A 16,520-nucleotide genomic window follows, 5' to 3' on the forward strand; every position below is an offset into this window, starting at 1 on the left:
TAGTCACACAGCCTGTTAGGAGCTACAAATACTATTAAAGTGTGAGTATTAACTTGCATGGATGCACGTGCAAACACTGCACATACTAGGTGCTTCAGATCAAAGCCTCGGTCTAACAGCACTCGTCAATGTCAAAATCAATGAGATGGCCAATCAGATCAAAGTAGGCGGGGTTTACTGTTCACAGAAGCAGAGCGTGAAGCGTCAGTTTAACGTTAAAGAGAGTGAGGTAAGATGAAGCTGCAAATCAATTAACATTAGTCAACTTTTAATAATACGTTTTACCATAGAAATGTTAAATGACCTAAAGCTATATCCAGTGATGAAAAATTTTCTGAAATATGGCCATTTTGAGAGAAAGAAAGTGGGGGGGGGGGGTAAATTGTCTCTCTCTGCAGACAATGAAGCGATTTTGCCCCTTTGTTGTTGAGAAATATAATGTAGCGATTCAGTATCGATTAATAAAAGTAGCGTGACAACACTCATAGGTTTATGAGCTTCTGAATGCTACTTTTTGCACAGCACGATCTCAGATCTCTGTGTGCGAGTGGTGTGTGTTGTGTGTGTGTGTGTGTCTGTGTGTGCACGTTCATCAATTAAAGCAGTGCATTAACGTTGATTAAACGTTAAAAAAACTTTTTTTTATCGTATAATAAAAAATTGTGTATGTACCGTTTAAATACAGAATTATATCGGGGTGGGGGGGGGCTGTGCACACTTGGCACAGTGGTTAACCATAAAAATAAAAAATGGCACGTCATGCCGAAAAGGTTGCTGATCCCTGGTCTAGATGGATCACATGTTTTGGGAGCCTGAAACTGCTATCTTTTAAAACCAGATGCCAGAGTGGATGAATCTGAAATCGATACCCTTGCGTTTTCGTGTGTACAGTATAGATTGTATAAAAACAGGGACAAGTGCTGCGTCCCAATGTGCTTACTTATACTACGCCCTATGTACTCTTTTGGTGAAGAAAAGGTCACACTTTTGAGTGTGTAGAGTAGGTAAGCTTTGGGACACAATATCACAACAATTGCATCTTTAACAAAACGCTCTGTCGCATAATTTACACACACTGTCACTGTAAACTGGCCTGTCAATCATCTTGTCACAGTTAACATTCTCCATATTTAATTTCATTTAACCTTAATATCATATCAGAAAGAAGAGAAGTAGCATGTTGATCTGCCAGCCGTGGGTCTTCATGCAGAGAACTCTAATCATATTTTCTGCATAATGATGCATTTAAAAGTTAACGCCAAACAGATGTTTATAAAAATTTTACATTACATAATATATAAAAAATAATAATCATTTATTTGTTATTATTTTTAATAAATATTGTACCTAGATAAATCTTGGTTATTATTAACTTAAACCCCTCTATCTAATCTTCTCTGCTTAACCCTCGGTTGTGCGCATTCACCATGTTTGTAGTTCTTTTACGTTTTTTATTGATATTTGTTGTTCTGAACCAAATCCTTCGCCGGAGTGCAGTGGATTGTGGGTAATATTAGCTATTAGCGTGTGCAAGGATCCACAGTTAAAACATAATTAATTGATTAACCATTAAATCAGTTAGATTTTTTTTATGATAAATATAACTTACCTATAGAGACACAAATTAAAAGTTTGATAATATGAAAGGCAGTTAAATTGAAAGTTTATATAGATGAAACAGTCACAGTATATAGTGAAAAAGATGCTTTCCGATTTAGTGTGCTGTAACATACTTGAAAATATACTAAAATCTATGTATATTGGGCATAGTTCTAAAAATGTGGAAAGTTACCATGGTTTGAATATGAACATTACTGTGCAGAATAAAACTTCAAAAATACAAAATAAATGTTTTAGGTATTGTACAAAGTAAAAAAATGTAATGATGTTTATCCATAAGTTTTGATTTTGACATAGATTTCACAATGTATGTAATTTGTGTGGACTGCCTAAGTGAAATGTCTTCGGAAACAGTTAGAAATTCATCAGTCAAACAGTGAAGATACTGAGAGACTGAAATCACTAACCATGAAGTCTCCTGAGCAGCTCTGAATCAAGATAATCGGGTTTTGCAGTTGCTGGTGTTTTTTTCTTTCTAGGTACGTTTTAACAGTTGAAAAAATAATAATTTAAATCTAAATAAATCTAGTAATTTACTAACAATTTGGAAAAACATTATAGTGTAAATAACATTCATAATGCAATGCTCAAAATATTCTCTTTTTTTAAATAATATGTTTCATTAACTTTATCATTTGCAAAAACACAACAAACATGACACATAGTAGAGAGGGAAAAATTCATAATTAGGTAAAAGATTTCAAGACAACTTTAGGTTGACTTCAGAAAGTCTAGCCTGAAAGTTTGAAACAGTTGTAAAACCTTGAAGTTTGAAGATGTACAAAGATAGATGTTGATAGCATGTTGTAAGCATAATTTAGCACATTGATAACATGATTTAACAAGTTGCTAGTATGTTTTTAACGTGAATAGCATGATGCTAGCAAGTTTTTAGCATGATTAGCATGTAGTTAGCATTATGCTAGCATGTTTCTAACAAGATTAGCATCTTGCTAGCATTTTTTAGCATTATGAACATGTTACCCTGTTGCTAGCAAGAATAGCATGTAGTACACCTGTTAGCATGCTGAGTATCATCAGTTAATCGGTTCTCAGATTGTCGAACATGTCTGAAAGAAACGGTTCTTGGTTTGAGGCCCGTCAGCGTGTAGACCTGTTAATGTATATGTACAAATTTTGTATTGTATCGGTGTTCAGTCTAGATGGATCGCGTGTTTTGGGAGCCTGAAACTGCTATCTTTTAAAACCAGATGCCAGAGTGGATGAATCTGAAATCGATACCCTTGCGTTTTTGTGTGTACAGTATAGATTGTATAAAAACAGGGACAAGTGCTGCGTCCCAATGTGCCTACTTATACTACGCCCTATGTACTCTTTTGGTGAAGAAAAGGTCACACTTTTGAGTGTGTAGAGTAGGTAAGTTTTGGGACACAATATCACAACAATTGCATCTTTAACAAAACGCTCTGTCGCATAATTTACACACACTGTCACTGTAAACTGGCCTGTCAATCATCTCGTCACAGTTAACATTCTCCATATTTAATTTCATTTAACCTTAATATCATATCAGAAAGAAGAGAAGTAGCATGTTGATCTGCCAGCCGTGGGTCTTCATGCAGAGAACTCTAATCATATTTTCTGCATAATGATGCATTTAAAAGTTAACGCCAAACAGATGTTTATAAAAATTTTACATTACATAATGTATATAAAAAAAATCATTTATTTTTTATTATTTTTAATCAATATTGTACCTAGATAAATCTTGGTTATTATTAACTTAAACCCCTTTATCTAATCTTCTCTGCTTAACCCTCGGTTGTGCGCATTCACCATGTTTGTAGTTTTTTTTTACGTTTTTTATTGATATTTGTTGTTCTGAACCAAATCCTTCGCCGGAGTGCAGTGGATTGTGGGTAATATTAGCTATTAGCGTGTGCAAGGATCCACAGTTAACACATGATTAATTGATTAACCATTAAATCAGTTTGATTTTTTTTAATAATAAATATAACTTACCTATAGAGACACAAATTAAAAGTTTGATAATATGAAAGGCAGTTAAATTGAAAGGTTATATAGATGAAACAGTCACAGTATATAGTGAAAAAGATGCTTTCCGATTTAGTGTGCTGTAACATACTTGAAAATATACTAAAATTTATGTATATTGGGCATAGTTCTAAAAATGTGGAAAAGTTACCATGGTTTGAATATGAACATTACTGTGCAGAATAAAACTTCAAAAATACAAAATAAATGTTTTAGGTATTGTACAAAGTAAAAAAATGTAATGATGTTTATCCATAAGTTTTGATTTTGACATAGATTTCACAATGTATGTAATTTGTGTGGGCTGCTTCAGTTTCTTCAGAAAGGGTTAGAAATCCACAGCATGCCACTGTAAGTTAACTGGAAAGTGCAACTGTCAAAAAAATAAAAGTGATGAAATCTCATGAGCAGGTTTAGATTACAGGTTTTTTTAATCACAGGTATAATAATCAGAGTTTTTACAGTAAAAATCTTCAAAAAGATCCTTAATACAGTTTAAACAATAATCAATGTATTACTTTACTGAGAATATAGATATTCCTTAGAGTAAATAACATTTACAATGCAACGTGCAAAAATATATAAATAGTACATTTGATGTTAAGCTCACATAAAGAAAACAAAACATTCTTTAACCATTTGGATAGATATTAGATCCTATAATATAGATGGATTGACAACATTGAAACATAAACATTTTATATATTTACAGCTAAGGAATGTAAAATATGTATTAATCTTTGTATGTCACAGTTTGTATAGATACTATGTAATGAAATTCATTTACAGGTTTTCTCTCTCTCTTTTTTTTTCTTCAGGGGGGAGAAACTACTTTTAAACATATTTCACAATGTATGCAATTTGTGTGGACTGCCTAAGTGAAATGTCTTAGGAAACAGTTAGAAATCTATATAGTAAATCTATAAATTTACTAACAATATGGAAAAAAAACATTATAGTGTAAATAACATTCATAATGCAATGCTCAAAATATTCTCTTTTTAAAAAATATGTTTTATTAACTTTAGCACTTTGCAAAATCACAACAAACATGACACATAGTAGAGAGGGAAAAATTCATAATTAGGTAAAAGATTTCAAGTTAAACTTTAGGTTGACTTCAGAAAGTCTAGCCTGAAAGTTTGAAACAGTTGTAAAACCTTGAAGTTTGAAGATGACAAAAATAGATGTTGATAGCATGTTGTAAGCATAATTTAGCACATTGATAACATGATTTAACAAGTTGCTTGTATGTTTTTAAAGTGAATAGCATGATGCTAGCAAGTTTTTAGCATGATTAGCATGTAGTTAGCATTATGGTAGCATGTTTCTAACAGCATTTTATTAGCATTATAAACATGTTGTTACCCTGTTGCTAGCAAAGATTAGCATGTAGTTAGCCTGTTGCAAGTATGCTGAGTATCATCAGTTAATCGGTTCTCAGATTGTCGAACATGTCTGAAAGAAACGGTTCTTGGTTTAGAGCCCGTCAGTGTGTAGACCTGTTAATGTATACGTACAAATTTTGTATTGTATCGGTGTTCAGTCTAGATGGATCGCGTGTTTTGGGAGCCTGAAACTGCTATCTTTTAAAACCAGATGCCAGAGTGGATGAATCTGAAATCGATACCCTTGCGTTTTCGTGTGTACAGTATAGATTGTATAAAAACAGGGACAAGTGCTGCATCCAAATGTGCCTACTTATACTACGCCCTTAAAGTATGTACTCTTTTGGTGAAGAAAAGGTCACACTTTTGAGTGTGTAGAGTAGGTAAGCTTTGGGACACAATATCACAACAATTGCATCTTTAACAAAATGCTCTGTGGCATAATTTACACACACTGTCACTGTAAACTGGCCTGTCAATCATCTTGTCACAGTTAACATTCTCCATATTTAATTTCATTTAACCTTAATATCGTATCAGAAAGAAGAGAAGTAGCATGTTGATCTGCCAGCTGTGGGTCTTCATGCAGAGAACTCTACTCATATTTTCTGCATAATGATGCATTTAAAAGTTAACGCCAAACAGATGTTTATAAAATTTTACATTACATTAAGATGAAGTATAACATAGATAACATTAAATAATTTATTTCAATTTATTATTTTTTATTATTTTTAATAAATATTGTACCTAGTTAAATCTTGGTTATTATAAACTTAAACCCTTTTATCTAATCCTCTCTGCTTAACCCTCGGTTGAGCGCATTCACCATGTTTGTAGTTTTTTAAAGTTTTTTTAATCATATTTGTTGTTCTGAACCGAATCCTTCGTCGGAGTGCAATGGATTGTGGGTAATATTATCTATTAGCGTGTGCACGGATCCACACTTAAAAAAAGATTAATTGATTAACCATTAAATCAGCTGTGTTTTTTTAAAATGACAAATATAACTTCCCTATAGAGACACAAATTAAAAGTTTGATAATATGAAAGGCAGTTCAATTGAAAGGTTATATAGATGAAACCGTCACAGTATATAGTGAAAAAGATGCTTTCCGATTTAGTGTGCTGTAACATACTTGAAAATATACTAAAATCTATGTATATTGGGCATAGTTCTAAAAATGTGGAAAAGTTACCATGGTTTGAATATGAACATTACTGTGCAGAATAAAACTTCAAAAATACAAAATAAATGTTTTAGGTATTGTAAAAACCATTTGGATAGATATTAGATCCTATAATATAGATGGATTGACAACATTGAAACATAAACATTTTATATATTTACAGCTAAGGAATGTAAAATATTTATAAATCTTTATATATCACAGTTTGTATACTATGTAATGAAAATCATCAACAGGTTTTCACTTTTTTTTTTTTTTAATCTTCAGGGGGGAAACTACTTTTGACATATTTCACAATTTTATTCAATTTGTATGGACTGCTTAAGAGAAATTTCTTCAGAAACAGAAGTCCATCAGTCTAAAACTGAAGTTACTTAGAGACTGAAAACACCAATCATGAAGACATGAACCATGACCATGAAAACCATGAAAACATATCAATCAAATTTCGAGCGAAACCTAGAAGGGAACAAACAAAAGGTTAATGCATTAATTTGTATAAACAGTGTTTAAAAGACATGTGATTATATTTACCTTTTGAGTCAGTTTTTGTGTGATGTATAAATTATTTTTTCTTTCTCTCCTGTATTTTCTTATTTATTTTTGTTTTATACATTTCAGTTATTGAGTTTTTTTTTATTCAACACAAACATAATACAATCAGTTAAATATCATACCTTGTGTGAGTGACTCATTATTGTTGTGACATCCTTATTCTCTACAGGCGAATTCGAGTCTTCTGATCGAACTGGTCCATACTCAGACACTGTGTCTGTACCAAATTGAGTGTAGGGTTACACAATGGATAAACTTAACTGATCTAATCACGGCCACACTTTCTGTGAACTCCGTATCCATAATATTTTATACATATATTCACATTTGTCAAGGGTTAAAAAGAATTCACAGTTCCTCATGATTGACATAAACCTATATAATATTATAGATTTGACATATATCTATTCTGCTTAGTCATGACTGATAAAGTGAAATGCAGTTATTGTATAGATCCTTACAACTTGAACTATCATGATTCATTGTAAAACTTAATTTACCTTTGTAATAATAATAATTATAATAAATAATTATTATGTGTGTGTGTGTGTGTTTAAAATGCTTAATGGACACTAAGTTCATTCTGTCTGTCATACTTTATCAACTTTGTTATGTGTGGTTTTTATGTTATGAATATTTTAAATGTGAACTAATCAGTCACAAAAAAAAAGATGGGGATATCTCTGGAGATGGATGACTTTGGTAAGGATGGTGAATAACACTAACTTCAATATACTCTGGATTTATGTTAATGAAAATTATCATCCTTCCTGATAGCATCCCACCGTAAGCCCATTATGGAGCCCCGAATTCATATTTTCAAATCAGATAGCCTCAAAAACTCAAACAAATGTGTCGGACTTCATTCAGGTTTCATTTGACTCAGCATTTGTCAATAACACAGATAACAAAATAATGATTAAATGTTAATTTTCACTAACATATTTTAAAAAAGAAACTAGAGTTAAGACTTGTTTAACTAAGTTTCAAACTCAATAAGAGAACGTATAAATTACGTGTCTAATTAATCTTCGGAAATAGAATGACAACTTATACTGTTTTATATATATATACAGGTCCTTCTCAAAAAATTAGCATATTGTGATAAAGTTCATTATTTTCCATAATGTAATGATAAAAATTTAACTTTCATATATTTTAGATTCATTGCACACCAACTGAAATATTTCAGGTCTTTTATGGTTTTAATACCGATGATTTTGGCATACAGCTCATGAAAACCCAAAATGCCTGTCTAAAAAAATTAGCATATTTCATCCGACCAATAAAAGAAAAGTGTTTTTAATACAAAAAAGGCAACCTTCAAATAATTGTTCAGTTATGCACTCAATACTTGGTCGGGAATCCTTCTGCAGAAATGACTGCTTCAATGCGGCGTGGCATGGAGGCAATCAGCCTGTGGCACTGCTGAGGTGTTATGGAGGCCCAGGATGCTTCGATAGCGGCCTTAAGCTCATCCAGAGTGTTGGGTCTTGCGTCTCTCAACTTTCTCTTCACAATATCCCACAGATTCTCTATGGGGTTCAGGTCAGGAGAGTTGGCAGGCCAATTGAGCACAGTAATACCATGGTCAGTAAACCATTTACCAGTGGTTTTGGCACTGTGAGCAGGTGCCAGGTCGTGCTGAAAAATGAAATCTTCATCTCCATAAAGCTTTTCAGCAGATGGAAGCATGAAGTGCTCCAAAATCTCCTGATAGCTAGCTGCATTGACCCTGCCCTTGATAAAACTGGACCAACACCAGCAGCTGACATGGCACCCCAGACCATCACTGACTGTGGGTACTTGACACTGGACTTCAGGTATTTTGGCATTTCCTTCTCCCCAGTCTTCCTCCATACTCTGGCACCTTGATTTCCAAATGACATGCAAAATTTGTCCATAAGTCCAGTGCTGCTTTTCTGTAGCCCAGGTCAGGCACTTTTGCCGCTGTTTCTGGTTCAAAAGTGGCTTGACCTGGGGAATGGCGGCACCTGTAGCCCATTTCCTGCACACGCCTGTGCACGGTGGCTCTGGAGGTTTCTACTCCAGACTCAGTCCACTGATTCCGCAGGTCCCCCAAGGTCTGGAATCGGTCCTTCTCCACAATCTTCCTCAGGGCCCGGTCACCTCTTCTCGTTGTGCAGCGTTTTTTGCCACACTTTTTCCTTCCCACAGACTTCCCACTGAGGTGCCTTGATACAGCACTCTGGGAACAGCCTGTTCGTTCAGAAATTTCTTTCTGTGTCTTACCCTCTTGCTTGAGGGTGTCAATGATGGCCTTCTGGTCAGCAGCCTTACCCATGATTGCGGTTTTGAGTAATGAACCAGGCTGGGAGTTTTTAAAAGCCTCAGGAATCTTTTGCAGGTGTTTAGAGTTAATTAGTTGATTCAGATGATTAGGTTAATAACTTGTTTAGAGAACCTTTTCATGATATGCAAATTTTTTAAAATAGGAATTTTGGGTTTTCATGAGCTGTATGCCAAAATCATCAGTATTAAAACAATAAAAGACCTGAAATACTTCAGTTGGTGTGCAATGAATCTAAAATATATGAAAGTTTAATTTTTATCATTACATTATGGAAAATAATGAACTTTATCACAATATGCTAATTTTTAGAAAAGGACCTGTATATATATTTTCATTTAACTGCATGTATCATACCCATTCAATGACTAATAGCCACGTCTTCTCGAAGGTGCTGAGCGGTTAAACCATGATTTAGTCATTTACTAAGACAGGACCAGTACAACTGAGTTATACAGATATAAGTACTGTATATAAGTATACACATGGATTTCTGATCCTTTAAACTATATATTTGGTGATATTTACTATTTTCTGCTAAGAAACAATGAAGCATGCAAATTAGGGGGCCCTCTAGCCAAAAGGATTGGCTCTCTGTGCAGACTCATTCAGGCCATGTGATCTGCTCTCCTCCCACCGCACTGAAGTTCACAACCCTCAACATAAGTAAGAGGCTACAACGCCTCTATCTGCCACAAGAGGGATCTTATCATCTGCACAAACAAACGTTTATAACCGTTAAGAAACAAAATTGTCTGAATTAGTCAGTCTAAAATACATTTCAAAAGGTCACTTAAAATTATCCTACCTACCCGGAGTATGTTTAAAATTAAAGACAGTTTTTCAAAAGGAAATTGAGCTAACATGTTAGCGTTTGTTACTGTTCCCCAGCACAGCTCCACACAACTCTACATTATCTACCTTACAGCAGCTTCCCTCACTCAATTAATACCATCACAAATCCTCTACAAATCTACAGAAATATGATTTAAGGTTCTAAGAAGCAATGCAAAACTTGAAAGCTTATTTTTGGTTGCGTTTAACTTTAATGCGTCAGTTCACCGCTAAAGGGGCTCAAGACAAGTAAAAGTCATGGTTTCTCCACAACTAGACAAGTCTAAGTTATGGCTTTCTCTTCCACTAGGTGGCTCTCGAGTATAGGATATGCCTTTGTTCATTAATAGCAGCATCAATTCGGTCTTCAGTTTCAGTATTTTACTGCACAAACGGAATAACGGCGAAGTTGGATCCTTTCTTTTACGGTCTATGGTTGGATCCAATTCCTTAATTCAAAGTTTCCATATTCTACAGTGTAACCACTCATATTTGTGGATTCATGCATCTAATCACAGATAGAAGTCTCCTGCTACATTTTCTTCAGCAGCCAATAAAATTATAGAGTCTGAAACATTTTCTCCATTATTCAAATAATGAATAATTGTATGCAAAATCTGCAAAATGCTTGCAACAACTTAATACAACTTTTTACGAAAACGATTGCAATTAATAATTGTAATGTTTACATTTCAAGGGCACCGGTCAGCAAAAAGAGATGTGCTAAATCAACGTACAAAATTCTCACATTCAATTCTAATATTAATAAAATACCAACAAAAGTGTACATACCTGCTCTAGTTGCCTAGGAGTATCTCAAGTTAATAGCAGACCAAAACACTCAAATTCATCGGATATTTTCAATATTAACAAATATTAACAATACATTCTACAATTACAAGCTTTGTATATTGGACTGTACATCTCAGGTTGTGCTTACTGTATGTTCAGCTCTACAAAACTGATAAATCTATTACACACATTTAAAAGCAAAGCTGATTTTAATAAAAAGCTCTGCAAGTGTCCTTGCAAAGGTGTCCACGCCACAAACTCAAATCACTGTTATAAGAATAAGACACTCAAAAACTCTTTTTCCATGTCCATTAAGCCAGGATCATTTTTATTGCACAAAGAAATTTCAAAAAATATTTTTTTGCATTTTTTTTTCAATCTTCCTTCCACCCCCCCCCCCCCCCCATTTTATTTTTTCTTTTTATAATCAAAATCAAAAACTTAACACTGTGGAGAGCAAAAGGACATTTGTAGGGTGTGAACCATGCATTTAATAGCACATGAGGTGCGGTTTTCTTTTTCCCTGTTCTCTGGAACAACTCTCACAGACATTCAGTGTGCATGCCTGCAAAAATATTTAAGTTCGTTGACATTTGTATGGGACACTCGCATGTGCTATTAAATTGGCATTGTACACAATTAAGGCCAAATATTAAGATAGAAGAATGCAAGCAAATTACCTGAATTACAGTGCTCCTTTACTTTGCAGACAGTTCCTTGGCTTGATGAGCCTGAAGAACAGCTACAGCCTCTTCAACCTACACAGTACAGAAAAAAGCACAATAATCAGTCTAAGACCAGATTTTGTTTGATAGTTAAGTACATGTTTTGAGCAGGTGAACCTTGGAGTGCAGGGACTCTGGAGCCTCGAGCATGTGCAGCAGTTCAGAGTTGTCGATCTCCAGCAGCATGCCTGTAATCTTTCCCGCAAGAGTCGGATACAAGGCCTGGATAAGTGGATACAGCCGCTCACCTGAATGGGATGCAAAGATTGGTTGTTTTCCTCATGTTATGATGTAGTACATAGATTGTGTGCTACATTCCAAGCCTTCTGAAGCCATATGATAATCTTCTGCTTTACACTAAATAGATCCTGTAAAGTGTCACACTTCACCCTCTACTGAAGAGAGTTATTAATTTAGGTTACCATCACTGGTGTAAGAAGCAGGAGCTATAACATGATTCAAACTTTACTAGCTCACAACTTTAACTTTGAAGTGACTGTGTGTGCGCATCCCATACCTAGAAGTTGTTTCTGCTCTTTTAATGGTGCAGCCGCCAGCATTGAGGCAGTAAGGGACTCCTGGCCTCTCACATGAACCGCCGGCTCTGTATTCTGTACTACCTAAAGAAACAGTAAAAGAATGACAGTTATATCTTTCAATTGAAATGCTCCTTATGGTGCTTTTTCACTGCACGGTACAGTTCGGTACGGTTCACTTTTACCAAAACGTGACGTGTAAACTCTACTGATCACTGATAGGCTGGAGAGAATCATCACTATCTGCGTCACTGAACTTACAACACAAACACAACAGAACCACTAGATTTAAATCAGCACAGCCAGCGAAGGATCGAACACAACCGTTTTGTTGTGTTGAGGAAGTACAGACGTTCCTCTTGTTGATATCAGATGAGCAGATCCAGCGAGAGCTTAAATGGGATGACCCAGAATGAAATTTTTTTTCACGAATCGCAGCAATAGAGGCAGCGCAACTATAACGGCATGTGTGCTCTAAAGCGCCACTAAACTGCAGTGGAAACGCAAACAGAGCCGTGCCACACAGTGGAAAAGTGCCCTAAGTGTCATCACATTGCCATGGTCTGAAACTAGTTCATGAAGTTGTCACTCGTTTTTGTGGCTATTCTGTTGATATCTTAAAATGGCTTGAAAAGGCAACTTACTGATCTACCATTTAAACATTATTATTATGAACCAAAATTTAAACACCATCTCCTCCTAGAGCTTTTAAACTACAACCACCAAACTTGGGTCAGACCTTCAGACTTGTCGGACTCAGGTTGCTATATCTTTTCTAACTTAAGCTTATGGTTTTTGTAAACCAGACTATCAAAACCACCTAAAATCCCATAGACTTTTTTTTCCCCATCAAAACTTTTGTACAATGAGACTTTAAGCTGGTCAGACTGGTCTTAGCTGGTCAAGCTGTGAGACCTGCTAAAAGACCAACCAAGCTTAACCCAGATATTTTTGACTTAAACTAGCTAAGACTAGGCAACCAGCCTAAGCTGGTTTTAAGATGGATTTTTACTGAATCAATTGGTTTTAACTGTATTGGCATAGAAACATGCAAACAACATACCAGTAACTTGCTAATCATGTTAACAACATGCTAGTAACATGCTGATCATGCAAGAAACATGTTAATAATACTAGAACCATGCTAATAACATGCTAATTGTGCTAGCAACATATTAGAAACTGGCTCATCATGTTAACATCATGCTAGTAACTTGCTAATGTTAAAAATATGCTAGTAGCGTGCCAATCAAGATAGAAACATGCTAGTAAATTGCTACTTGTTAACATCATGCTAGTAAAATGTTAATCATGCTAACATGTTAGTAGCATGTTAGGAACTTGTTAATCATGCAAGAACCATGCAAGCAACATGCCATTAAAATGCTAATCATGCTAGAAACAGGCTAGTAACTTCTGAGACAATTTTAAAATGTATCTCTTCCTAGACTTTTGAAGTTACCACCACCAAACTCGGGTCAGACTCAGGTTGCTTTATCTTTTCTAACTGATCCTGCTTACGGTTTTCGTAAACCATACTATCAAAACCACCTAAAATCCCATAGACTTTAGTTGAGGGGGTGAAAACTTTTATACTATAAGACTTAAGGTTTTTTTAAGATGCCTACTGCCAAAGGAAAGCTTAAAAACTCCATACTGAAAATGCAGCTAAAACCAGCCTAAGCTGATTGGTTGCTTTGGCTGGTCTCCCAAGTTGGTTTTAAAGTGTTTTATGGACTCTGTTTTAGCAGGTCACGCTGGTCAAAGATTGTTTTTATACGTTTTTTTTTTAAAAATTTTTTATTACTGAATCAACTGGTTTTACCTGGATTAACATAGAAATGTGTTAACAACATGCTAATAACTTGTTAATGCTAACAAATGCTAGTTACTTGTTAATAATGCTAGCAACATGCTATTTACTTTTTAATGCTAGTTACTTGCTGATCATATTCAACCCAGCCATTAGGGAGGCACAAGCCAGTGCACTCTTAGTGCCGGTCCCAAGCCCGGATAAATGGGGAGGGTTGCGTTAGGAAGGGCATCCAGCGTAAAACATGTGCCAAATCAAATATGCGGGTCACGAATAAGAATTTCATACCGGATCGGTCGAGGCCCGGGTTAACAACGACCGCCTCAGGTATCGTTAGCCAACAGGGTACTGGTGGAAATTGGGCTACTGTCGGCCGAAGGAGGAGGAGGAGAGGAGGAAGACGTCTACAGAGGCGACGGGGAAAGGAGATGTGTAGGAGAGTGGAGGTTCGGGTTGGTACTTTAAATGTTGGCACTATGACTGGTAAAGGGAGAGAGTTAGCTGATATGATGGAGAGGAGAAGGGTAGATATGTTGTGTGTTCAGGAGACCAAGTGGAAAGGGAGTAAGGCCAGAAACATTGGAGGTGGGTTTAAACTGTTCTATCATGGTGTGGATGGAAAGAGAAATGGTGTAGGGGTGATTATGAAGGAAGAGTACAGTAAGAGTGTAGTGGAGGTGAAGAGAGTTTCTGATAGGGTGATGATCGTGAAGGTGGAAGTTGAAGGGATGATGATAAATGTCATCAGTGCCTATGCTCCACAAGTCGGCTGTGAGATGGAGGAGAAGGAAAGATTCTGGAGTGAATTAGATGAAGTGGTAGATGGTGTACCTAGAAATGAACGATTGGTGATTGGGGCAGACTTTAATGGACATGTAGGTGAGGGGAACAGAGGTGATGAGAAGGTTATGGGTAGGTATGGCCTAAAGGAGAGAAATGTGGAAGGGCAGATGGTGGTAGATTTTGCTAAAAGGATGGGAATGGCAGTGGTGAATACGTATTTTAAGAAGAAGGAGGATCATAGGGTGACCTATAAGAGTGGAGGAAGGTGCACACAGGTGGACTATGTTCTATGTAGGAGATGCAACCTGAAGGAGATTGGAGACTGTAAGGTGTTGGCAGGGGACAGTGTAGCTAGACAGCATCGGATGGTGGTCTGTAGGATGGTTTTAGAGACGAAGAAGAAGAGGAGGAGAGTAAGGACTGAAAGAAGAATAAGATGGTGGAAACTGAAGGAGGAAGACTGTAGTGTGAGGTTCAGGGAAGAGGTCAGACAGAGGCTAGGTGGTGGTGAAGAGGTGCTGGATGATTGGGAAACTTCCGCAGGAGTGATGAGGGAGGCAGCTAGAAAGGTACTTGGTGTGACATCTGGAAATAGAAAGGAAGACAAGGAGATGTGGTGGTGGAATGAGGAAGTGCAGGGGAGCATAAGGGGAAAGAGGTTAGCAAAACAGAAGTGGGATCGACAGGGTGATGAGAAAAGTAGGCAGGAGTACAAGGAGATGCGGCAACAGGTAAAGAGGGATGTGGCGAAAGCCAAGGAAAAGGCATACGAGGAGCTGTATGAGAGGTTGAACACTAAGGAAGGAGAAAAGGATTTGTACCGATTGGCCAGGCAGAGAGATCGAGCTGGGAAGGATGTGTTGCAAGTTAGAGCAATAAAGGATGGAGATGGAAATGTGTTGACTAGTGAGGAGAGTTTGTTGAGAAGATGGAGGGAGTATTTTGAGCAGCTGATGAACGAGGAAAATGAGAGAGAGAGAAGGTTGGATGATGTGGTGTTAGTAAAGCAGGAAGTGGATAGGATTAGTAAGGAGGAAGTGAGAGCAGCAATTAAGAGGATGAAGAGTGGAAAGTCAGTTGGACCAGATGACATACCGGTAGAAGCATGGAGATGTTTAGGAGAGATGGCAGTGGAGTTTTTAACCAGATTGTTTAACAAGATTTTGGAAGGTGAGAGGATGCCTGAGGAATGGAGAAGGAGTGTGCTGGTACCGATCTTTAAGCATAAGGGAGATGTGCAGAACTGCAGTAACTACAGGGGAATTAAGTTGATCAGTCACACCATGAAGTTATGGGAAAGAGTAGTGGAAGCCAGGCTGAGAGAAGAGGTGACCATCTGTGAGCAACAGTATGGTTTCATGCCGAGGAAGAGCACCACAGATGCCATATTTGCTTTGAGAACGTTGATGGAGAAGTATAGAGAAGGACAGAAGGAGCTGCATTGTGTATTTGTGGATCTAGAGAAAGCGTACGACAGAGTGCCAAGAGAGGAGTTGTGGTATTGTATGAGGAAGTCAGGTGTGTCAGAGAAGTATGTGAGGGTGGTGCAGGACATGTATGAGGACAGTGTGACTGCAGTGAAGTGTGCAGTAGGAACGACAGACTGGTTCAAGGTGAAGGTTGGACTGCATCAAGGATCGGCCCTGAGCCCTTTCCTGTTTGCAGTGGTGATGGACAGGTTGACGGACGAGGTCAGACAAGAGTCTCCCTGGACTATGATGTTTGCGGATGATATTGTGATTTGTGGTGAGAGTAGTGAGCAGGTTGAGAAGAGCCTGGAGAGGTGGAGGTACGTGCTGGAGAGGAGGGGAATGAAAGTCAGTAGGAGTAAGACAGAGTACATGTGCGTAAATGAGAGGGAGGGCAGTGGAGTGGTGCGGTTACAGGGTGAAGAGGTGAAGAAGGTGGAGGAGTTCAGGTACCTGGGGTCAACAGTGCAAAGTAATGGAGAGTGTGT

The 16,520-nt window shown here is 36.9% G+C and overlaps 1 protein-coding gene across 1 annotated transcript; it reads right to left on the reverse strand.

Moving 5' to 3' along the window:
- Positions 1-11,112: 11,112 nt before the first annotated feature.
- LOC132115105 (embryonic polyadenylate-binding protein B-like) lies at positions 11,113-12,103 on the reverse strand. The gene is made up of 4 exons (XM_059523505.1): positions 11,949-12,103; positions 11,549-11,679; positions 11,387-11,464; positions 11,113-11,271 (listed from the first exon to the last, which is right to left on the reverse strand). Exons 1-3 carry the CDS (start codon positions 11,989-11,991, stop codon positions 11,405-11,407), a joined length of 234 nt encoding a protein of 77 aa, XP_059379488.1. The 5' UTR covers positions 11,992-12,103; the 3' UTR covers positions 11,113-11,271; positions 11,387-11,404.
- Between the last annotated feature and the right edge of the window lie 4,417 nt (positions 12,104-16,520).

The sequence above is a fragment of the Carassius carassius genome, chromosome 34, assembly GCF_963082965.1.
Source record: "Carassius carassius chromosome 34, fCarCar2.1, whole genome shotgun sequence".
In the NCBI taxonomy this organism is placed as follows: Eukaryota; Metazoa; Chordata; class Actinopteri; order Cypriniformes; family Cyprinidae; genus Carassius; species Carassius carassius.